This window comes from Hydractinia symbiolongicarpus, chromosome 13, assembly GCF_029227915.1.
Source record: "Hydractinia symbiolongicarpus strain clone_291-10 chromosome 13, HSymV2.1, whole genome shotgun sequence".
NCBI lineage: Eukaryota > Metazoa > Cnidaria > Hydrozoa > Anthoathecata > Hydractiniidae > Hydractinia > Hydractinia symbiolongicarpus.
Window position 1 is genome coordinate 20,473,788 of NC_079887.1, and position 25,675 is coordinate 20,499,462.

General features: G+C 33.9%; 2 protein-coding genes and 1 long non-coding RNA gene across 4 annotated transcripts; 2 read left to right on the forward strand and 1 right to left on the reverse strand.

Annotated features, from left to right (window-relative positions):
* Positions 1–383: 383 nt before the first annotated feature.
* Positions 384–19,414, reverse strand: LOC130622945 (uncharacterized). Of its 2 annotated transcripts, none has more exons than XM_057438404.1 (12): positions 19,233–19,414; positions 18,383–18,443; positions 17,799–18,041; positions 17,301–17,337; positions 17,053–17,114; positions 16,451–16,653; positions 16,053–16,194; positions 15,459–15,662; positions 14,637–14,771; positions 8,488–14,484; positions 6,254–7,927; positions 384–1,436 (listed from the first exon to the last, which is right to left on the reverse strand). In XM_057438404.1, exons 1-12 carry the CDS (start codon positions 19,233–19,235, stop codon positions 697–699), a joined length of 9,501 nt encoding a protein of 3,166 aa, XP_057294387.1. In that variant the 5' UTR covers positions 19,236–19,414; the 3' UTR covers positions 384–696. The 2 variants fall into 2 exon arrangements, with proteins under 2 accessions (XP_057294387.1, XP_057294386.1); XM_057438403.1 differs by having other exon boundaries at positions 17,799–18,044.
* On the forward strand, positions 2,298–5,905 carry LOC130622955 (uncharacterized). Its single transcript, XR_008981120.1, has 3 exons — positions 2,298–2,551; positions 2,753–2,947; positions 5,031–5,905. It is a non-coding gene; the product is annotated as an uncharacterized LOC130622955 (long non-coding RNA).
* Positions 19,415–19,419: 5 nt separating the features above from the next.
* Positions 19,420–24,519, forward strand: LOC130622950 (uncharacterized). The gene is made up of 8 exons (XM_057438409.1): positions 19,420–19,646; positions 20,262–20,334; positions 20,983–21,036; positions 21,414–21,636; positions 22,081–22,254; positions 22,737–22,948; positions 23,234–23,293; positions 23,604–24,519. Exons 1-8 carry the CDS (start codon positions 19,620–19,622, stop codon positions 24,389–24,391), a joined length of 1,611 nt encoding a protein of 536 aa, XP_057294392.1. The 5' UTR covers positions 19,420–19,619; the 3' UTR covers positions 24,392–24,519.
* The last annotated feature ends 1,156 nt before the right edge of the window (positions 24,520–25,675 follow it).

Sequence of the window (25,675 nt, forward strand, 5' to 3'; positions counted from 1 at the left end):
TCGTGGTATATACTCCGGATATTGTTATTTCGTGCGTTTCTTACACAAAGTATAGTGACTCTTGATATTTCGTGTTTCCTTTAGCACGATTCATAACTCACTGGCGGACAGATAAAATACGCTACATAGACTGTATAGACGCTAGGTGTTAGGTTAACTTGTGTTTCTTTAACATATATTTCGTGCGTTCCGTAGCACAACTTGGTTTTTACGCACAGCTATTATTATTGTAGATAATAGTGTTAAGGTAGTTGAAGGAATTTTATATAATTCTTTTTAACTAGGTTTGAGCTTAAGCCGGAATGGACAACTTTTTCACAAGTCTGAAATTATTCAATTTCAGCATAACAAAACGTAGGAGACGAAGAAAATGAAAAAACGACTAATGTAAGAAACTTTATTTTATTTACAAGATAATACAATTCAGAAAAATCCCGAAAAAATTCTAATGACACTCATGCTGAGTGTGATCGAGATAACGCATATTATGTTGGACCTTTTTTTTCCATGCCTCCTTTGATACAATATATTCTCATAGTCTCATTGAACAAGAAGAAAAAATGTTTTGGCTGAGTTTGTCATTAAACAACTTAAAAAACCGACTTGTTTTACTACATTAAAGTATTTTTAGTTGCTTGACAGGTTGGATCACATGAAATGGAGAGATCTGGGTACGAAATTAAGCTGAGGATATCATCATACGGACATTTGATGTATTGATGATTTTTTACTAGCATCATCGTCGGTTTGCGCCTTGCACACTTTCCCGACAATATTTCTTAACGTCGTTTGAAGTTTTTTTAGAGACACTTTCATTTTATGCTCATCCTGCGACGGTGATGATGAATCGTTCTCAATGTCACTTCTTCTATGATTATGTCGGTGCCGTACCTTTTGCACAATGTTTCTACGTTTTAGGTCGTGACGGTCACCGAGTTCTATGTCTACTAAACTAATACCATCTCTCTTTAAATCATTTTCAGCTTTTTCTACACTGTCCATAGAGTCTTTGTGACTTATTAAAAAGATCACATTTTTATATTTATGTATGTCTTTTGCAAAAAATTCTTTGCGTGCTCTAGTTAAAGCTTGACCTGTTCGTGGACCACTTGTGCCCCAGTCTTCCATGCTCTCACCCATGGTAGGATTGTTAACGCTGCACCCACTTGAGCTCGATATGCGATCTTTTTTGCTGCATAAGCATTCATCAGCGGTCATGAAGTATTCCGTGTCTTTATCACAAGTATCAAATGTTTTTAAGAATCGCGGTTCGATATTGTATACCATAAAGTGATGACGTACGTTATGGATGACGTCACGATTTATACTACCAATAAATTCCTTCAAACGATTCCAACGCTTCTTTCTGATTGGTCCAGCTCCAAGTCCATCAGAAACATCAATCGCGTACAAAATGCGAAGTGGTTTGTTGCAACCTGTTTAAAATATAGTTTCAGATTTTTTAGTATTAGATAAAAGTGTACGCCTTATTCAATTTGATATTTTTTTAAGAGTGGTCATGCAGTCGTGGATGGAATTAACTTGAAATTTGATGTCATTTGACTCACTAGGGAGAAAAAATTTTTTTGCTAATTTAAATTATAAAAGTTTGATATGCGGGATTCAATTTTGCGAATTTGATGAAAATATCTTCGCTCATAAAAACCACATGTTGTTACCCTCACAGAGAAACGTTTTAGTTTCATCTGCAAGAAACCTGCATTTAGTTTCATTTGCAAGAAACCTGCATTTAATTTAATTTGCAAGAAACCTGTAGTTAGTTTAATTTGCAAGAAACCTGTATTTAATTTAATTTGCAAGAAACCTGCATTTAGTTTATTTACAAGAAACCTGCATTTAGTTTATTTGCAAGAAACCTGCATTTAGTTTAATTTGCAAGAAACCTGCATTTTTTTTTTGCAAGAAACCTGTATTTAGTTTTATCTGCAAGAAACCTGCATTTATTTTAATTTGCAAGAAACCTGCATTTAGTTTTATCTGCAAGAAACCTGCATTTAGTTTTATCTGCAAGAAACCTGTATTTAGTTTCATCTGCAAGAAACCTGCATTTAGTTTCATCTGCAAGAAACCTGCATTTAGTTTAATTTGCAAGAAATTAGATTTTTTGCAAGAAACCTGCATTCAGTTTTTGCCTCATCAAAAAACTGTCTTCATCTTCGCATATAGTAAATTTTTTCTTGAAACCTTATTAAAGAATGTTAAAGAGGTCTTGCTTTTATGAAGTTTAAAGTGGGTTATAAATAGGCTGTTCAGTCACGTGACTTTTTGCCGTGTTCGGAAATTCAGCTTAAAACAAGCTCGCACACGGCAACGCGTATTTTGTTATTGCGCGTGATGGCACTTATTTTAAATCGTCGAATTCGGCACCTATTTCGCTTAAGACAGATGGTGTATGGGCAGATAGTGATTGTTAAGTACCTTAAATTTGTTTTTTGGAATGAGACTTGTTTAAACGACCAACAGTGTATTCAGATTTCGACGAGGGAAATGTAAACTTGGCGCAAACAGAGGAAAGTGCATGACGTATCAGGTAGTCTCACTTGAAATTAGTTTATATTAAAAATATACTTTCAATTTCTATTCTTATTCCTAACTTTCCTGCATGACAAATCTGGAGAAAAAGCATTTTTTGTTTATATCGAACCCCCGTCTTAAAGTTCTATGTGACTTGCTGCAGTGCAACAACGAATTTCGACTTTTTATTTATTTTATTTTATTATATAATTTATAGTCTTGGAATGATGACTATTAATCATGGCTATGTGCTAGATATTCCAGTTAACATTAGACACAGCTACTAAACTAAAGCACCAAAGCTAGCTAGCTACCTAGCTATATATATATTAGCCGAAGTAGTGGACCAGAAGATGGAGTGTGTGATGTTGTGTTTAATTATTCCATACCACTGTGTGGTTAATAGATAAAGGTATATTTTGCTTACTACTAGTGTGATTTGGTTTTTAAACACTTAAAGTATTAGGCTTGGAAATTTGTTGATTCCAGATACCAATTTGTTACCCACTCAGTTCTTGCAAACTGTTTACTGTTTACCATTATTCTTTTTTACAAAAACGTCTCTCTTCCAACTTTCCAGGCCTAAAGTTAGCTAAGAGTCAGAGTAGGTTACTTTATAGCTAGCTTATACTGTTTTAAAAAGCAAGATTTAGATAATAATTGAAGAGATAATGATTATATAATGTTATTTTTGTAAATATTCCATTGTTTAGTATGTATAGCTATATCATAATTGCTGACGTAAACTAGAAAGGCAGATAATACACAGTCTAGGTAGGAATGGTATTTTAAAAATAATATGCATTGGTTGAAAGTTTTGCAGCTTATGTTAGACAATAAAATTATTAGTGCAGTTTCGCTTGATATATTTTCAGCTTTAAAAATGAGTATTAAAAATAAACAAGTTTATGATCTTTTTTCTTCATTGAATGAAAAAAGCATTAAAGAAGTAAGTGATGGATTTGTTTTACTTGGTGTTGAAATAACATGTCCAGAAAAAGCGTTATATACAAAAGTTAAAAGACTAGTAGAGAAAGTAAATGGTCTGAAAAAAAGGAAAGCTAATTCTGCTATAGAAACTTTGTTGGAAGCTGAGTTTAGTGTTCCAGTGCAAATTACCCCACATCAGCGATCTATTGATGCGGCTAGTTCTAGAAATGAAGTTTTGTTTAAAGAGAAAATGAAACAATTAAAGGAGGAAAACAAAAGTTTAAAAAGAAAGTGCGAAAATTTTCAAGAATTAGAAATTCAATACAACACACAAGTCGAAGAGGTTAAGAAACTTAGTAACGAGTTATTTGTAGCAATGAAGGATGAAAATAAGTTGACAGCAGAATATCGTCGTATAAAGAACAATTATCTTGAAGTAGAGGAAAAACTTAGAAATGTGGAATTGAAATTTAAAGATAATAGCAAAGTGAGGGCAGATAAATTGAGAAATTTATCAAAGAAAATTAAAAACAGAGATGATAAAATTAATAAAATGGAATCAGAAATAGCTGAATTGATATCTGGTACTGAGAATAAAAGTGATGAGTTGGATGACATGAAAGTAAACTTGAACAGACTCAATGATAAATTAGAAAACAGTGAAACTATAGTTGATGATCTGCGGAATGAGAAAGCAAAACTGAAAAGAAAGACGCACAGTTTGTTGTTAAAAATTGAAAACCAGAAAAAATTGATTGACCACAAAGAAGTGAATGATATGAAGTGTTTAAAAAGTGATTATGACAAACTCTGTACAAACATGAAGCAACTTACTGAAGAAAATCGTAATTTGCAAATGCTCGTTTCGTTATTAAACGACAATGAAATTGTAACATTTGAAGGTGGTCGTTATTCAGACGAAATAAGAGAAGTTGTTATGGAATTACTTTCCTTGAATGTCAGCATGGGAAAGGTAAATGATGTAATCAAGGTTGTACTTGAAAAACTTGCAAAAAAAAGGGTTGACAGGTTGCCTTCACAAGGTTTAAAAAGTCATTTAATGCAAGAAGCATTAATTTTAGCACAATTACAGGTTGCAGAAGCAATGATTGATAATGACAAGGAGGCGTTTGGTAATTGTTTACATGGAGATGGTACATCAAAATACCATAAACATTATCAAAATTTTCAGATTACAACATCGGAAGGAAAAACTTTAACATTTGGATTATCAGAAGTTGCAGGTGGCGATGCGGCAACAGTAATGAAAAATTTTACTGACACAATTGATGACATGTGTGACATTCTGAAAGAATTTTAGATTTTGAGAAGGGAGACGTTATTATGTTATCTTAGAATATAGTTAGTTATAGTATAGTTATATATTTGAGGGAAGAAATTTTTGTGGTAATGTAACTCGTTCAAACCGTGGAACTTTTTTATGGCAAAAACTTCTTCCTTTGAGGATCATTGTTTTGTCAACTTGTGACATGTGGTATATATTGTTCTATTAAAACATTTAGCACTTATGGTAGCTTAATATTTTGCGTTCTTTTTTTATTTAGGTGCTAAAAGGTGCAGTTGTTCCATTTTCATCTGGTCTGCATATTTATACTCTGTCAAATATTTTGCAAGCTTTAAGAGTGTTTGTCAAAGTTTTATAGTTACCAACTTATTGTTTTACAGTGGTTCCTGTGGACTTTCTTTTTACATTTCCTTAAATTTGAAATATCTTTTCAGCTATTACGTTATTTTCCCTGGCTGGTCTGCAAATATAAATTTCGTACATTTCTATGAAGTCTCTCAATGTTAAGATTACAGTTTATAAACATTTTTGCCGGTTATTGTATAATTGTTTTGCTTTTATACATTGATTTTATGTTATTTTTGAGCTACAGCATCATTTTTACTATCTGGTGTGCAAATTACACTCTTGTCAAATATTTTGTACTCTTCAAGAGTGTTTGTAAAATTTTTGAATAGTTACTAATTTGTGGTGTTTTATTATGTTCCTGTGAATTTTTTTCGCATTTTCATCAATTTGGAAAGATTTTTTCAACTATGACGTCATTTTTTCTATCTGGTCTGCAAATTACACTCTTGTCAGATATTTGTACTCCTTAAGAGTGTTTGTATAATTTTTGAATAGTTACTAATTTGTGGTGTTTTATTATGTTCCTGTGAACTTTTTTTGCATTTTCATCAATTTGGAAAGATTTTTTCAACTATGACGTCATTTTTTCTATCTGGTCTGCAAATTTACACCCTTGTCCGAAATTTCGTACACTCTAATGAACTTTGTTTAACGTTAAGATTACAGTTTATAAAATTGTTTACTGGTTGTTGTATACTTTCTTGCGCTTTTAGAGCAATTTGTAGTAATATTTGAGCTATGACGTCATCATTACGTCATTTCTAAAAATAAACCATCAAAAATTAATATATTTTTTCTTTTACAAATATACTATCTACTGTAAAAATTTTAAGTTCTTACCATGTCTCAATCTGGAGTTATTGATTTTTAAAGATAGAAATTGTGAAAAAAACCTATACATGACCCCCGTCTTTGTGCCGTGTTTTGTTGCGAAATTGGCCGAAAAACGCAACAAAAAAGGGCTATACTATCTATCATAAAAATAACAATAACTAGAGAATGGCTTGGAGTTAGGAGTTGCGCGACCCCTCGTTGAAACCGTATAGAAATGTAGAAAACGTTGCATACGGCTAGAAGGTCGAGCGGCGCATAGAAAAATTTGACCTGAACAGCCTATTATAAATAAGTTCTTACCAAGTGTATACTCCAGACTACTCATAGAATTGGTATCAGCATCATCAATAGTGGAGTTTTTCTCTGATAGTTCGCTTGTTTTTGTAACTCCCACTGTTTTATTGTCTACTTTGTTGCTATATGTTCCATTTTTTACCATTGATATTAACGTTGTATTTGTGAAATGCTCTTTCTCGTCTTCGTTTGGCTTCAATAAAGTTAGGTTTTGGACTGTAGAATTCTTCAAATTCTTATTTCCTGAAGTTAAGTTTTGAACTGTAGAATTCTTAAAGTTCCCATTTACTGAAGTTTTCTCACTAACTTCAAAAATATCTTTTGTTGAAGTAGTATTCAATGAATTATTATTACTTAGACTCTTGTCGGTACCATTGACAACAGGTGAGAATTTCGGTAGTGAATTCTCATCTTTAAAAGAATAATTATCAGGTTGCGTAATAGATTCCGTATGATTGTCTGAACTCTCATTTTTATCAAAAACGGAAGCTAATTTTTCTTCTTCTAGTGTTTCTTGTGTGTTACTACCATTGTTTTTTAACTTTAACGTTGCCATGAAATCCTTATCTGTTTTGTCTTGAATATGTTCATTTGAGATGCTTGCATTTTGAAAAGCAATTTGATTATCGTCTTCTGTTTTATTTTTTGCATGTGTTTTAGCTTTACTTGTGTTAAATACAACAGGTAATTCTTTATCATCCGATGAAGTATTATTTATCTTTTGAGGTTTATTCACTGTTGCGCTCTCTTCAGAATCAGTGGTAGCATTTGTCATAAACACAGTCAGGTTTTTGTTGTTAGAATCCTGAACATGTGGCGCACTGGTATTTGCGCTTGCATCGTTAATTTGCGAATTTAATGAATGGATTTTATTAATTAAGTTGCTTAATTCACCATCATTCTCTTTCTCAGGTGTCAATGTTGCACCAACAATAACAGAACCTTTTGGTTTTTGCTGCAAGAAATTTTTACTTTCTTTCGCGTTCTCCTTGATAACTGAATGAACCATATTAATCAATCCTTCACTCTCCGCATCATTGACGTTGCTTTCTATAGATGAATTCAAAAAAGTTGAAGAATTTGAATAAGACTGTACCTTTCCACCAAATATTGAATTAGTAACAATTCTTGGGTTGGTTGCTGTTTTGGATAACTGTACTTCAATAGGTTCATAAGTATCTTCAGTCTTAATAACATCAACTGTATTTTGCTTCATGTTCGGCTGCAACTGCTTGTCTGGTATGGTGTGCTGAGATGCTGTATGGTACTGTGGTTCGTCCGATTGTTCGTTTACTTCACTGGAGATGGCACGATGTCTGCTGACAGGATTACCTACATAAGTAACAATAGCTTGGGGTTTCCTTCCTTCTGTTGATTTGGAATGAATTGATTCTTCTAGAGGTTCACTGAAAGACTCGCTAGAATCTTTAATAGCTTGAAAAAATGTTTTCTCGTGCGGAATTTTCTGGTGAATAGCTTCAGCAATTTCTTTTTCTGTGTCAGTTTTGTGGACAGCTTGAGCAATTTCTTTTTCAGTTGCGTACGATTTCGAAAGATCTGAGGCATGTTTGCTGACTTCTTCAGGTGACAGTTCTTCAATTTCGCGAAAGTATGGACTTTTTCTTTTGTTGTTTTCATCATCAAACGAAGAATCAGCTCGAATTCTTACCATAACGTAACCTGTTGATAGATTATATGTGTCAATAAAGAAGCGAAAAGAACTTAAAAAGTTTAATTTTTTTTTGAATTGTTTACACATTTTAAAGTCTAACTCAAACGGATAACTTTATTGTAAAAGTCTTTACAAAAATTTAACAATAGGAAGAACGTTCTGTTCCTCATTTTCGTTTCCTCTGAGAATGCATATCGACTTTAAAAGAGCCTTATATTAATTCTATTATGATTCTCCCTTTTCTGTACATTGCATATGTGCACAATGTAAAAGTTCCTTTAATTATAGTAAAAAAAAACAGTCCAACCACCTGACGTGCAAGTGCCAAGTTCCTTAGCTTTTTATAATTTTATTGATATTGATGAATTCTAATAATACCGTTCCAGCCGTTACAACTTATAACCTTATGACTCCATTACAACGTAAATAACTTGGCAAAAAGTATTTTAACATCGGCCGCTTGGAAAAATTGCTCCACTTCTTGCCTCGCAAGAAAATCTGTTACCTGCTGTTAACTTCCAGTGTACTTTCCCATTATTCTAAGTGAAATAAAACGCAAGAGACTTACCTAACGAAGGGGTTGAAAGAACATAAGATTTGCCTTTTGGTAATGTTGGCAAATCTGACAATTTAAAATCCGCTATGGAGAACTTTTTCGGAAAATCAGCATCAGTCATAACTTCTGTCTTGGCAGTTGGTTTATTTCCTCTGTTTATAATTTGTTTCGACATGGCAGGTGTGGTTTCGAAGACATATTTGTTTTTTCCAACCTCAATTTGTTTTGAAGAATCGATCTTTTTGTTGTACAATCTAATTTGATCATCTTCAGACATTTCTTTGTCTAGTTCACCGGTGATCAGATCCTTCCAGTTTGATTCTGGTTTGTCCTCAAGATTGAGAATGTCAAGGTTCTTGACTTTATTTTCATTAATTGATTGTTTTTTTGCTGATAAACTTTCTGTTTTGTGTTTCATGCCATGCTTAAAACTTCCCTTTCCCTCGTTTCCTTTGACACGAGAATTATATAGCTTCCGAACGCGATACAGCTCTTTAGCAATTTGACTAAAAGGGCTTGTTCCACCTGCACTAGTTGTCTTAGCTGGTATATTTCGACTATATGCGTTAGTGTATGTATTAGGGGCCGGGTTGCTGGCGTATCTTCCACTCCAATAATTTTGAACTGTATTGACATCTTGCTCTGTCATCGGTCTCCCTCTTCTGTTTAATAGATCAAGGAAAGTCTTCTTGTCATTCCTGGGGCTGCTTCCATCCTCTCGCCGCACGGTACTTGAGAGTTCATCCCTGACACTTGCAGTGACAGTTTCTTTTGGTTTCTTTCTAATTATTGTTGTCTTTGATATTGTGGCTTCGATGTTTTTAATTTTTTTTTCTAACATATTAAATTCTTTATCTTCGTTCTGTAGAAAATTTTTTCTTTCCTTCGGTTTATGTTTGCGTGGGGTTTTCTTTGTTTGATTTGAATTTGTTGCCAATAGTATTTTTCGCAGAGTTGAAGCAAGCTTAGTATTGCCTCTTTTGTGATTGATTACAAAATGCTTTCGAAGCAAGGGATTTCCTTTTATTGGTCGAAATAATCCTTCAGTCCATGTGCCACTTTTTTTGCTCCCTTTAATCTTCTTTAATTTTCTTTCCTTTGCAATTTCTTGACGAGCCCACCCCAAAGAATCTTTCCATGTCTTCTTTCTATGTTGTTGAAGCGTTTTCTTTTCACCTTTCACATAATGTGATTTTGATTTGTGATGCACTGAGACACCTGTTTTACGAACATGCTCAAATAAACTGTTAAAGTCTGGTGGATGATGTGGAACCAATGTGGGTCGTGCGTGACTATTTAGCCGTGGTTTAACTCCTTGACCAATTGATGTCATTGAAGCAACATCAGCAGGAATTTCTGGTTGTGTAACCTTGTGTGATTTTATGGTGTGTTTGGGTGCCACATCCTTCCGACTTAACGTATTCAGATTCAGATGTTTATATTTTGATGATACTAATTTTAATCGATTTTCTTCTCTGCCAAGCGTACTATTGATTGGTCGAAATATATTACTGCCATGGAAATTATTTACGTAGTTTCCTATTTTATATTGCTCTTTTAACTTTGGTTCAAACGGAACGCCTATTCCGTGCCCTGGTTTGATATTGGAATAGGTCTTTTCAAAAAATAAACTGTGGTGATTCGGTAAAGGGAGTCTAGAAAGAAATTGATTAGATGATTTTTGATTGATACCATTCAGGTTTACCAGCATATGGTCTTGAAGATTGTTGCCTTTAACAAATGTTTTTAAGGTATTGACTTGTTGCACTAAATCTTCATTATCATACGCACCAATCGTTGGACCCTTATTGTTGATTAAATTCTTTGTATGGGCATGGTTGATGGAAATATATGGCTTTCCAATTGAATTGAGATTCTTGTTAAAGGATGAATCGGTATTTGTGATTATTGCATTGTTTACTACTGGATGTAAATCAAGCTTTTGTCCATCAAGGACAGGATTAAAACTTACAATCTGACCTACAATAGACTCATTGCTCTTGGAACTAGTTTGCGCAAATTGCTGATTTTTTTGATCAACTGGTTTTGGTTGAAAGTTCGTAATCTTTTTCTGATAGTCATTGTATTGTGTTGGTTGACTGTAAATTATATTACTTTGATGAGTGTGCGGGTCTACAGGAACAGGGATAAAGGATATATTCTGAAGACTGCTAATTTTATTATTTGAGACATTGATCAAAGGTCTACTCGGTCCTGGATAAAGGGCAGGTTTTTTTTTTTGATTTTGAAATTTTTGTTTACTCAGTTTCTTCTCGTTCTTTGCTTTTTCTCCTTGCGATAACGATTTGTCAGGTCTATATGGCTCTGGACTCAAGTTAGCTTCCATAGAATTTGACTCCGGTATTTTATATGGGATAGCTTGTGCGTTATCGACTGGTTTGATAGCATCGACAAGCTTTGATATTTTGTTAACAATCTTCTTATTGTGTTCATCAATCTTTTGTTGGTTCTTGGTTTCTGTTGATATTTTTTGCACATGTTGCGCATAAGACTGTAGCATTTTATTGATTTTCCCTTTTCCCTTTTGATCATCATCATCATCAACTTTAATCGTCAATGCACTCGTTTTAATTCTTGGAAGTTTAAAGCTGTTCGTTATTCCTGTCTTATCGAATTTCTTTTGTGAGCTATTTGTACTAGTAGCCTTGTTTTGTTTAGTTGCTGGAGTACCTGGTCCCATACCATTGTTTTGATTTTTTTGGTTGGTTGGTAACTGAAATGAAACGGCTGCTGTTTTCACATCTTGAATATCGTCTTTATTCAATATTAAAGCACTTGTTGGAACTCGATTTGTTTTGTGCTTTATAGCAGGTACTTTCTTAGAAGGTTGTTTATTTAAATTACTAACTTTCTCAGAAGTCAAGTCTGAGTCACCACTATCTGTTGTGTAGGGGCTAATATGTTCTTTGTTCTGATTTTCAAATTTCTTGCTAGGGTTTTTTGCTTTACTCCATGGCTTTCTTCGATTAAACACACCTTTTGTGGATGAATCACCTGCGTCATTGTCGTAATAACTATTGCTCATTTCTTCCGATACAAATGGAATATTCGCTCCATCAATGTTGATTTTACCAGTAACTGGCTCGCTTCTTATTGCTCCTGAATCACCATATTCAGTAATGGTATTGACATATTTGAGGGGATCTTGATGACTTAAGTGATTGTTTCTAGAGTTTGTTCCAATGCGTTTATTGGTATGTATGAAACGTATACGTTCATTAATTTTATCGAAAACAGCTTTTAGTTCTCTTGTAGCAGCTGATTCATCAATGGATTGGATTTTATTCCGATTACTTGCATTACCTTTTCCAAGTAGATTGTTCTGATCTTCTTTGTCTAATATTTTAAGTAGGTTATTAATTTCCTGTCGTCTCTCTTGCAAGGCATTGCGAGTTTGTTCATCATCTGATACAGCATAGTCGTAGTTAGGTGTGCCTGCGTTGAAGCCTTCGTTGTAATCACCTCCAATCAGATCTTCCGTTTTGTAGCTGCGTCGATCATTCATGTTATCTAACTCCTGCTGGGCTAACGCAGCTGCATCTTTTGAGACTTGTTCCACAGCACCTACTAAAGAACCAACCGTTTCAACATCCGAAGGGGTCTTGTCATCTTTGGTATCTTGTTCAGTGTTGTGAACATCCTGTTTCTTTGTTAAGTGATTTCCAACTGTTTCCTCCGAATTTTCAACGTTATTGCCATCAACTTTATGATCTTCTTGAAGCATAACGTTTCCATTAAATGGTATTTTATTGATCTGTGTAGATTTTTGTACACTTTGCAATTGACTACTGCTTAAACTGTTATTCGTTGATGCAGCGTTTACAGGGAAGTTTTGAACCTCTGACGAAACTGCAACAGGAGTTGCTATGTTTTGTTGTGGTTGGCCTTCTTTGTTATTTGCACTATCAATGTTGTTAGAATTATTTTCACCGTATTCATTATTTGGCACCATTTCAGTGTTTGACACTGTACTAGTTTGGTGTGATTCTTGGCTTTCTATATTTGGAACGCTAGATTCTGTTTTTTCTATCTGTGCTGTTTTGTTTTCTAATGTTGCCACTGTAGTTGATTGCATCTGCTGCTTTTCTTCGCCATGGTACGAATTTTCAGAAGATGGTTGTACGATATCGGTGGGTGTCTTTTGTTCTTTGACTAATTTATCGTTTTCATTCAACTTTTGTTCGTTCTGCTGTGGGAATTGAGCATCATGATCCTTAGATGGAAGTGCGTTTGTGTTGACATTCTCGGTGTTTGGCATTGTCTGTGCTACCTCAGATGACATGAAGGAACTTTTGTTTTCCCTGTGCTCATCAACATCCATTTCAAATACTGAAGGTCCTGTATCAGTTGGAGCATTTGTAAATTGATACTGACTTGCATTATTAGGAGTCTTAACTGATTTTTCTTCAGATGGACTAACCAACGTACCTGCTTTCGATGGCTTACCATCGTCTAAGTCAGCGTTAATCTTGTGAACTTTATCATATATTTCTGCAAGCTCTTTGCCAGCGTCATCAATAAAAGCAGAAGAGTTTTGGAAAGTTGTTAGGTTTTTTTGGGTAATAGTACTTTCAGGTAAAGGACCATTTTTGTCTGGAGTTATAATAGTGCGACCATTAAACATTGGTTTTCGATGAGTTATTTCGTGCGATTTAAGTTTATCGTTTAGTTTTCCGGAGAAAAAGTTGTTGTAATCTACGTGCATTTCGGGATGGTCACTAACATGCTTTTTACCGTTCCCAGAATGCAATTCAACTGTTTGACTGACAACTCCTGGACCAACAATCTTTGAATCGGAGCCCTTTTTGTTTTCTCCACCATCAAAAGTCTCAGCATTAACCACTGGTGCATTACCATTTCCTTCTTTTTCTGCAGCGGCATTATCATAGTAAACTTCACCAGGCTTTCCATCATCTGAAGGGATACTTTTCATTTCATCAGCAGACATAGTTTCAGTATTTTCAATGGCATTTGTAGTTTTATTACTCATGTCTGAAGTTTTGTTTAAGTCTTCCCTTTCCATTGATTTTAATTTTAAAAGTTTTGAATTCATTTTATCGGATTCTTGGTCTGTTTTCAAGTCTTTATATAATTTCTGGCTGTTCTTTGAAACGTCTTTGTTGTGGTTTGAACTGTCTATAGATTTAGTTGCTTTGCCTTTTGAAAATTTTATAACTGGTGCAGCGTTATCAAATGCGGTCTTATCAGATATGGCATTGTTTTCTGCTGGTGTGAAGACAGTTGCAGAGGAAGCTGAACTATCCTGATTGCTGTCTTCAGATTTCTCGTGAATTTTGTCATCTGTATTTGAAAGAGTCTCCAAGGATTTCTGATCTTGTTCAAACTCCTTGGTTACTTGATTGTCATTTTTAGACGTGCCTTCTAGATCAGAAAACACATTTTCATCGGGTTTTATGTCAGGATTACGATTAAGAACTGGCTTAGTAATATTTCTAGAATATGATGGAAGTTTCTGAAGTGGATAGTATGTTCGATTTCCTTTAGATACTGTATCCTTTGACGTCGAGGAGTATTGATATTCACCCTCTCCTGTTGGTTTTCGGTTATGTATTGCATTAGCTTCAGCATCGGTTATAAACAAATTTAACTCCGGAGAAGGGTTCACTAACACCATCGTAGCCACTTCTTCTTTTGCTGCACCTTTCTTGACAGCTGTTACTACATTTTTCTTCATACCATTATCAAACACTGTCCCTGTGGGGCGTCCTTTCAAAGCAACCTCAGCCTTCTTTGGCAGCCCTGCCTTTTTAGAACCAACAACATGAACAGATTCTTTCTTTAAAGTTTTTTCTCTCATCGGTAAACGTTGCAATTTAGAAGGTAGGATGTTAATTGTATCTTTTGCAAAGGGTATGTTGTATCGGCTTTTTGGCTGTGTGGCGTTGTTGTTATTGTTAGACACAGAAGTATCTGTGTTGTTTGATGCTGTTGAAGAATTATTTGTTGTGTTAGTATTTGTGATATTCGCTATAACAAAAACAACAAGAACATATTTTGAAGATTCAGCGTAAACTTAAAGTAAAGGCAAAATATTAAGCGCCACATAAATTGCGTGAGTATTTGTAATTTTACTTCAAAGAATCCGGTAAAACACTGATCTATTAAGTTTTAAAACTTACTATTATCAGCCGATGATGTAGCCGTTGTATTTTTGGTTTCCGTACTGTTAGTACTAGCAGTCGTTATATTCTTCTCTGCTTCTTCTGGAGGTTTTGTAGGTGAAGGGGTAGGAGCTGATACGTACTCAGGCATTGCTGAAAGAAAAACAGGAAAACGGGCATGATTTTTATTATCAGTATGTCCAACACATACATAAAAAGAACAAGTTTGTCGCTGTTGACATAAAACGAAATCAACAACTTCTCTGGGACAGGCGGATTCAACATTTTCTAAAGAAATTATGAAGTAACTTCGCAACAACCAAGATACACGCACATAAAGGTAACAAGAATGATTATTTGCCATGCTAATAATTAACGTTAACAGAATGGATAAACAACGCGAAGTTGCCACTCTATTTAAATAATTGAAATTAATAGAACTGGGGACTGCTTAGGAGATTTAAAAATGGGAAGGATTGGGGACTTTCAAGAAGATTTAAAAATGGGGAGGATTGGGGACATTTAAGGAGATTTTTAAGAAATCAAGAAGTTTGCGGATTTTAAATTTATATTTGTTAAGGAGAGAAAAAAACAAACCAGTGCTGTCCCCAATGAAGTGTAATATGCAATTGACAAATTAACACAAGATTTTACTAATAACATAACTTCCTGTTCGAATTAAATGGTTATGAGGTGTGGCATTCCTGTCACGTGGCAACCCTATTTACTGATACCCGACCACGTTTTTACAATAAGTAGGGAAATTTCAAGTCGAGATTCAGATTAAATAGACCTTAAGTCATATACTTTAAGAACAGTAATAAAATTGAATATTCTTACTGTTACAGACATCTCTATACACAAACGGTGCCAACTCTGATAGCTGTTCGCTGTTCACTGAAAACACATTGCTGACGTCACGATAAGAAGCAATCGATTGTAAAAACTCATAGTGGACATTTTTGTCAACACCCAATGCAATGACACGTACGTCATGATCTGACAAAAATTGTGATGAGCCATACAATCCATATGGTATGTCACCTGTAGGAAATTTATATATGGAATATTATATAAAAAGTGAGTTTGTTGTAACAGTGTATTAAGGTTTCTATTAAAGCATTCCAACGTTCGTTATTTACACATGCACATTAAAAGTTTTTTTTGGCTACAGCGTATTCTGGCTGATTTAGACGTTTCCTGGAAATTTACGGAACAACACATCCAAACTCCAAATACGCTGCCATCTTTAGTCTCATGGAGATGAGAATGACGAGCTTTACCGTTCAAATATTGGAAGTTGCAGTCAAACAACCTTTTTTTTTTGGTTGTTTTTTAGCATTAAGGTAAGTTTAATTTAACTTCATATTTTTTTCAATTTCTTTTAAAACGAATTTTAAAAGCAAGTTATAACGCGATGATTAAAACAATTACCTGTCGTTATAGCAAGAACAACTTTATCTGCTGCAGATCTGTTATTCTCTTTCAATTGTTCTCTCCATGCTCTCTTCAATGCATCGTTTAATGTTCGGGAACCACCTGGCATATCCATTGGTTTAATTTCGTCCCCAATATCCTGACAAGAAAAAAATATAGGTCCAAAAATAGTTAAAAAACAAATATGTTGTTGTTCAGTAACATTGTTGCAAAGGCCAAGGTCATTTAAAAATGATGTTCTGTGTTTGACTTAACCACACTGCCATTTTGTTTTTCAAAATAACTAAGAAAGCTTTAACTTAAAACATACAAAAACTCTCTGATACATTGCTTATGTTAAATAAAACACAGGTTTAGACTTCTTATACTAAATTTGAGTAAGGAGAAATACCAACCTCCGGTTTTTTGCCTTTATGCATGTCGACGACAATATCAGGATCAGCTCCATATCTGATGACGCCAATGCGGGCATGATCGTCAAAACCTTTCACAAATTTCGTGCAGAATTTCTTTATTTCACTCCATCTTTCCTTATTTTTCTTGCTGGTGCTACCTGATCCATCCATCAAGATAACAATATCTAAGTCACGGCTGCAGTCTAAAACATCCGCAAATAGATATAGAAAAGTATTCTTTGTAAGTTGAGATCGAAAACATATGTGTGAAGCGAAGATTACGTATTTGTTTAAGCAATTTAACTTCCAACCTGTAGTAAGGTTACCCCAAGATCAAATTAAAACAAGACTAATGGTCCCCAGATGGCTGCATAATGGTCCCCTGATGGCTGCATAATAGTCCCCTGATGGTTCCCCGATGATCCCCCGATAGTTGGTTAATTTCTTTTTCTGAAGTTTTAGCCTGAAAACTTGTAAAATGTTTTTGATAATTCTATAATATGAAGCTTATGGGTTATAGTTTTCAGGAATTTTGTTACGATTGCATATAAAAATTATGTGTATTTTTGGCAACAATAAGAAAAAGTAAAAATAAAACTCACAAGCATCCCAAGGAGAAGGATCGATTGATTTATGAATACTTCTCGCATGGAAAGTCTTCGTGCTAATAAAACAAAAAGTTGATACGATAAAATCAAAGAAAACTTAAATCATGACTAAACGTCTCTAAGTCAGAATCTGTGCCAGCAAGCAAAAGGAACTTTTATTGTTGCGAACTTGAAAAGATAATCAGAGAAGACAGAGCTGCTAGTAAACTTTTTCAAAAAGTTAAACAAGTAAATTAAAGCACCTGTATATGTCAGTTGACCATTTACCACCTTTGCCATCTAAAAAAGATTCAATAGTGTTGAATAGGGTAATTGAAAAAACAACATAAAAGTTTTAACGCGCACTGAGATGAGTTCAAACTCCTTCTCTTTTTCTAACTTCATGTTTTACCTAAGGCTAATAATTATTGTCACTTAGCTTCTGTGGGATTAAAAAGACTTAAGTTTTCATATTTTTCTAAGTTTTTAAGGAGAATTTTTATAATAAAAACAGATAACTTAAATTCTACGTAACGCGATAGTAAATTACTCTGTTAACCAATAACTTTTTTCACAGAAAAATCTGTGACGTAATTAATTTTACAGATTTGTTAACAAGGTAAAGAAATGATGTGTACAGCCTACGCTAATAGATGATGTTTTCCGCTTAAATAAAACGAAAAAAAATAATAATATGATAATAAATAGAAAGAAAAGGGGAAGATGATACATTTTGCAAAAGATAAACAAACATGGCTTACCTCTGCAAAGGTTGGAGGGTCCATACATATTATATGTTTTTTCACCATCGGGTGCAGAAAAACACTGCCCACCATTTTGAACTCCAAATATGGAATAACCATGATCAATAGCTACTTGCGCACATTTTTTGACAGCGTTTGATCGTTTGGGATAAGGATCATCCAAATAGTGATGTTTGTGTTCCATTGATCGCAATGTACGTTTTTTGTTGGCATCTTTCCAGCATCCCAAACTTTCGATATCTTCTAAAATCATTAAATAAAATGACAGTTTAGTGAGTAAGAGAAGGTAAAGTCCTGACGACATCCACCAGAGAAATAGTAAATTAACGTCTTGCTTTCATTCCTTCTCTTGACTGTGTCGTACATTATTCATTAGAGATATGTGTAGCATTGTTTTAACTAACTTGCTTGCCACAAAATCGGGTCTGCAGTTTGCGATAGAAAAGAGTAAAAATTTTCTTGATGTAGGCGATGAAAGCGATGAAACATTTTAAATTAATATTGACGCATTGTACTCCAGTGTGAGCATACTTTTGTGTTAGTAAATAATCAACATAGAATGCGAATTGGAACAATCCTACCTGCCAGTGAGACGGTTACATATTGTGTTAGCGTTGAAAAAAATATTAGAGCTTTTAACATCTAAAAAAAGTAAAATAAAGAAATAATTTATGTTATACTTAACCCTATTTATATAGGTTTACTTAGTCGCCGCAGAATTTGGAGGACAGAGGCAGATTGAGTTTTTTCCCAGGACCACAAATTGGTCTTAATTAAAAAAAATGGTCCTAATTAAGATTTGCTTGACTTAACTTGTGCATGACTTTAATTTCTCGGATAACAGATATATCTCGCGCGGATTCGCATGAACTCATTTTCGCAATTTTTCAAACACATTAAAAACCACAAAGTTTAATCCTCACGTACTTTGCAGTGATAGCTTTTCATATTTGACAGCAATATTAATTGCAGTTACCTTTTTTATGACCGCGCTATCTGAGATGTTTCGCGAGTTTTTACCTTTACTGATCAACGTAATTTTTTATCTTTAATGCAGAACCATATTTCGTTCATTTAAATAGCAAGAACATGATATTCTTTTACATGTTGCAAGAAAATATTAAAAAGCATTGCTACTGAAAAGAAATATGATATTGAGGTGGTTCTTCACTTCTAAACATTTAAATAACTACTGATACGATTTCTCTGCGACACATGCATTTATATAACCACCGCGATAAAAAGTGATCTTGTTTTAAGATTGATAATTCGTTATTAAAGTAGCCTTGTAATCTATCGTTCAAGTATATTTTTGATTGCCGTTGCGGCGTATACCGCCCGCACAATTCTTTAGACGCAAATTTTTTTCAGTCTTAGCAAAGAAAATAGTGGCATGCCAAAACTAGAACATCGCTGTAAAAATAAACTTACCATATTTTTGAATTCTTCTACATATATTCCTTTTTCTTTTGTAACCTTTTCCTTATAACATTTTCTATTTTATGCGTTTTTTTTAATGTCAAGTCTAAGAAAAAAACATTTCAAACAGCCCAAAAGATATCAATTTTATATCAAAACCCTATTTTTTAAACAGATTTCTTGCACATAAAACATGAACCGTGTTGCACGCTCGATCGCACAAGCTCATAAAGAATTTAACGCATCATCGAATTTTGCATACTGAAAAATTCTTCACTTGGCCGAGATTCCAGCACGTTGGTTATAAACATTCACAGTTTCCCTCTGTTTTTTATACAAAAGTTTTTTTTAAAAGAGAAAAATCAATCCTGTACATGAGAAAGCAAATTGGATTTTATTATGGCAGTTAGATCAAAAACGAGAAAGGTGAGCTGTGTTGCTTTCAATTATTTTTTAAACATCAAAGATGATATCCTTTTTAGTATAATTTCTGCCAGATCGATCTTGCAATTATATCTGACCAGTTGTTTATCTCACTTGAGCATTCTTTAGGGAGAAAACAAATAAATTTAAAACACTTGAGAACTATTTAAAGGTGGAAGTTTTTTGGCTCTGATATCTTCAGTTAAATATATATTATTAGGGTAATGTAATATATATAGAACGATAAATGTTAGACTAGTTTCAATAGAATGATTTGTGAAGTATTAATAGCTGATAAAATCAACAAATGTGAATTCAAAGTAACGCTTTTAGGATTTAGTTTAATCATCAGTTTCATCGTGGTGGCTGAAGATTGATTTGATCGCTACTATCTTCTCAATAGACATCCTTTTTATCCTCTTCAGTTACTTCAAATCGGTTTTATATAGCCCTTTACTTCTTTTGTATGCAGAATTAACAAAACTTGATGTTATCAGTTTTCTAATAACACAGTCAAAAACCTAACTTAAAAAAGAGGATAAAATGTAAAGATATTAGACTTTAATAGGATGTTTCCATGCAGATGATTTTACCCTTTGTTTAATTTTCTTGTTTTAGTTAATTAAGATGATTACCAAGAATCTGTTTCTTGTCTTATTCGTTCAGATGTTAAGGTCAACATATTGTAAAGGTATGATGTTTTCAATTTACCAACAATAATTTATTCAGCTACTGCTACAATTCCGCACATAATTTTATTGCAAAAGGCCATTTTTTGGCTATTTGTTGAAATGGCCACTCGGCATCTGTTGGCCATTCTCTGCAATCAGTAGGCTACGAAAGTTTCACTTTAACAGGGGTGTAGGCTTAGTAACCAACGTGAAAATGCGATAGCTGCATTTTTCACAAAGTATGCAGACACAATCTGCTCCATATTCCGGAAAAGCATGCTGATGCCAGAAAAAAATGAGTACCCTTTAAGTTTTTGATTCTCACCAAATGACCTAAAACCCGAATTCCTAAATCCGTTGAAAACAGCGACAAGTTAACTTTGACAATTTCGAAGCGCGTATAACTTACATGAAAATTCGGGTTTGTGGCATTAATAATACGGACGGTACAGTGAAAATGGTACTGTGTACATACTGGCTCCTTAACCTCCTATTAAAGCTGCGGAATTTTTGGCACTCATTTTTCATGGTGCAGCTGGTACTATGGTGTGTAAACCTACGAAACCTTAATTAGACACGTACTACCACTTTACTATTTAAAATCCCCTGTCTCAAAGTGTTTGCTTGCATATATTTTAACATTTAAAACATTTTTTTCATTTGAACAGGTATGCTTGAGTCGCAAGCAAGAGCAATGCCGATCCAAATGGACATGTCATCGGGTAAGTTTTTTTTGTTTTTCAGAACTCAGAAAGGTGCAGTTGTTTAGCCCAGGTGGTCAATACACCTGTCGTAGTTTATCCTTTATGTTAATTTAGAGTAAATTTTCAATCCAATTTATTGTACCTGACATTCGAAAGCAACTATTATTATTAAGTTTTTCCTAATAATATCAGATTCTTGACCAACTAAAGTTTGAATTTTCTTTATCAGCCTCTCCTGACTTATCATCCCTAAATTAGGCGGCTGAGATAATTTTTAATCCAACCTACTTGTTATTCTTCCACCACACCCTGCTGAAATTTATTTTTGCTACACAATTTTAAAAAGTTCTATACGTTAAATGTATATTAACTATTATGTCTTCTTCTCTTTCTAGATGGCGACATCACAATTTGCACTGGGTTAAAACGATACATTGCTTGTCGCGATGGTTCAGATATTGCCGTGTTAAGTGCATTCTGGGGGAGGGTATCAGACAAAATATGTCCTTCCGACGATGGAGATCCAGTCACTGATTGTGAAGGATCAGATGAAACACTGCCTCTTGTCAAACAATATTGTGAAACTAAAAATCAATGTAAACTGGAAGCAAAACACAGGTGCGGTTATTTTTTATTTATTTATTTATTTATTTGCATTTTCTTTGTTTTTTTCTCTAAGGAGCTGTTCATAGGGGGCGAGCTGGCACGGTTGACCAAGATCTCGGCAAGGCGGGATGGAATTTTGCCATAAGAACACACCAGCCCGGCTAAACGAGCTGACTCTTTCATTTTTGTGCACAATAGAATTATTTTATTTGTATTTTCTAAATGCCTAAAATTTGAAGGTTTGACATTTTTGTCACTTTATATAAGCTTATAAACTATTGTTTAGCTCGTTTAGCCGGGCTGGTGTGTTCTTATGGTTTAGTTATGTTCATCAAAAATGTTAAGTTAATTTTATTTAGTTTCCATGCCAGACAAGCCAAATTGGCTGCATCTAACGGAAAGACACTAACTAGCTTCCTTTTCGTTACAGTAATTTCATTCTACCTTCATTTATAGCTTGCTACAAAAAAATGGCAGTCATCATTGTCCTGGAGTCAACAAATATTTAATTGTCAATTACACATGCATTCCTGAGTCAAAGGGCGTTACATTGTGCGATTCAGCAGAAACGACACTTTCTTGTCAATCAGGATGGGTGATGCAGATGAATGATATTTTCTGGGGAAGGAGGTAGGTGTCTTAGTTCTCTTTAAATGGAAGTTATATGAGAATTTATTTAATTCAAATATAAGAAACATTGGTTATAAGGGGAATAGAACACTAAATTATCAGCTGTTATCATAAATATTCAGCATTGGTTTTATTATAATTTTTGTACCTTATTTAATGACATGACATGGAGAACAGTTCGGTTCGAGCAACCAATAAACCAGTTGCTGTGCTTTAAAACCTTTTATAACAAGCGTAAGCATAAGACACATTTTTACTATTTTGTGAGGAAGAAGATGAGTATTGAAACTTAATTGCCTTCAAACGCGTACAAACATTAGAGTGCGCAAAATAGCAAAAGGAAATTGAAAAAGGGAAGTGCAGCAATGAAAAATCAACCTTGACTAGTCATTGTGTTGGATCCTTTTTAACGTGCATTAAATATAAATAAAAAACATTTTTAATTTCAATAAATAAATTATTACTTTCTTTGTTTATTTCAGGTCTAGCTCTAAGTACTGTGGTACTGAAGAAGGTATGGAATGTGATTCTTCGGAATCAGCTTCAACTTATTTACGTAAACAATGCGATGGAAAACACAAATGTTTAGTCAAAGCTGATTCCTCTGTTTTGGACAACACACATTCCCCATGTGCAGGAATGTTGAAATATCTAATGTTGAACTACATTTGTCGACCAGCTACAAAATCTTCAAGTAAGTAAAATAGATTTTGGTTGTTTTTATAAAACTTTGTATTTCAAATGATTTCTTTGTTACAAAACTTCTTAGTCCATTGGCATACGCCTGGAATGACAACTGTTACTTGTTAGACACATTTTTAGTGAGCTAGAGAAGTATTATAACCCAATCATTTTCTTTTGAAGATTACTCTCATAAATGCTAGGAAATTTAAAAAGCAAAAATAGATTTAGCATATCACAATGGTGGGACTCGAGTATAATAATTCTTTATTTTACACGTGTCCTGTCTTTTTCGTAGTTGAAGAGAAGGAAGACAAGGATAAGGATAGTGACGATGATGACAGCAAAATATTACAAGGTACAACAATTCGTTGTTTAAAACAAATTCTTATTCTTTTTCTGTACTGATTGCTATGTTTTAACCTTATTTCTATGTTTCTATAGTAGCAAAGGGCTTAAGTCTTAAAACACAAAAAGCTAAGCGTTCAATGAACTAGCACTGGTTTTTTTACTTCATGCGAAAGTTATTGTAAAAGATTGTCATGTCGTTTTATTTGTATGAGCACTATGTCTGGGTCTCATTGATACTTGAAGCCTTTCTGAGAAGTGGTTAAGCCCTATCACTTGTTTCTTTCATTTTGTAACCGTCCATATGCTTTTTTATTTAGATACCTCTTCTAAAGAATTAATGGGTTTACTGGAGAAACATTTGAATGAGATTAAAACGCCTGATGTTAAAGATATAAGAGAATCACCCGCTCCAAAACCTGAAATCGAGAAAAAAGTTGAAGCAAAGCAATATAACAATCAGGCGAAAGCAGCAACCAAAACTACTGCAAAAAAGACACGCGCCACAGTTGGTCGAACTAACTCACCATTTGTTGCAACTGAAGAAGACGAAATAACCAACACACTGCTTAATTCGCCAGCTTTTACTAGAAGTTTAAAGAAACAAGAAACGCCCATCATTGTATCTAAGGTTACAAGAAAATCAGATACACAATCTGAATCAAAAGATTCCCGAACCACTACACCAGAACAAGAAGCGTCGTCCAAATCATCAAACACTGCCAAAGATACAGTGCCAAAAGCAAACGATGCTGAATCGTACGAGCTTACAGAGCCAAACACAGTGAGATCAATTTTAGCACGAGCAAAGGAAGTGTTGAAGACATTGGATAGCGACACAGCAGCCACGGAGGAAATCAACAAACGTGGTGGGATTGCTCACACGAAGAAGGATGCCACACCTGATGATAAATTCACCAACGAAACAGCCAAAGCAGTTAAACAAGTGGCGAAGCTTGCTGAAAGCTTAGTCAGTAACGCCGCAAGCAAAGCCATCAAAGGAGATAAACAAAAGAAAACAAAAAGTAGCGTTCAGAAACCAAGACCAGGATCAAAAAAATCTGGATATAGAGGACCAGGCTCAGCTGGTATTGGAAATACACCTTAAAAAGAACACTTGCACGATTATTGCATGCACATTATAGAACAATTGTACATTTGGAAATTTACCTTTCAAAATGACGAATCATGGCAGATGCTAAAAATTGTACAAAAATATTTTGCAAATGGAACACATAATAATATTATTTTATTATATAATTTATATAATTTATTATAATATTATATAATTGTGTAATTTTGTCCTTCCCAAAACATATAAACATTTTCTTTAGTCCAATGGCGATACTCCGTTTCATGGGAGCAAAGTACTAATAGAAATAACAAAGGCTAAAACCGAAAAACTATATTTGGAATTTTATGTTTAAAAAAAATATGGAATAACTACTTTTATAGTATGCGAAATGTAATAGCTATTTTTTAGTATAAAAATAATGTATAAATTATTACATTCAATATAACAGTTAATAACATCTTTAAAATCCTGCAGTTTCAACTACCATTTTTAAAAATCAGTTTGCACGATGCGCACAGTTATTATAATGAGTGTCACGTTAATTTTTTTACAGGTAGTTTCACAATGTCCATGCTTTCTCCGTCGGAAGATAGTGCAAACAAACCATGCACCAGATAATGAAGAAGAAGAAACAACTTTAATGTATTTTTTTTAACGTTAATTGCTTTCGTCAGAAGAAATTTACATACAACTATTAAAAAATTACAGATAGAAGTTCTACATACACATAAGTACAAGCTAAATTCTTACAGTAGTATATATGTATAAGGTACATTGAATAAAATAGCATAAAAAAGTACAGGACTATGTTTTTTTATCAACATACACCTCATAACAATTAAAAATATAAATAAAAATATAAAAATATAAAAAGAAAAGCGTTCAAAAAGTTTAGCTGACATACGTTAAGAATACCCAGTTTTTTCAGCAGTGGCCTAGATTGAGAATATTAGTTCTGTCGTAATATAATCCTATTGGCTTGTTTTTGTGATTGTGCAGTAGCTTTATTTAAATAGCAGTGTATATATGCTTCCTAAACTGTTTATATTTAAACTCCATGAAATTTTATGGAATATTCCATTTTTATGTTTACACGATCAATCTACTTCAGGTAACCTAAAAGGGATGTCATCTTTTTTGAAGTTTATGAAAAATGTAGTTATATTTAGTTTTCAAAGTGTTGAGAGGTAATTTATTCGCTTTAAACCAATCAGTCAATTTAGTCACTTTAGATTGCTTCAAAAACAACCTGTCGTTACTTTAAAAACAAGCTGAAACAGCCGTATCCTGTTTTTACAAACTTAAAAGAAAAAGTGA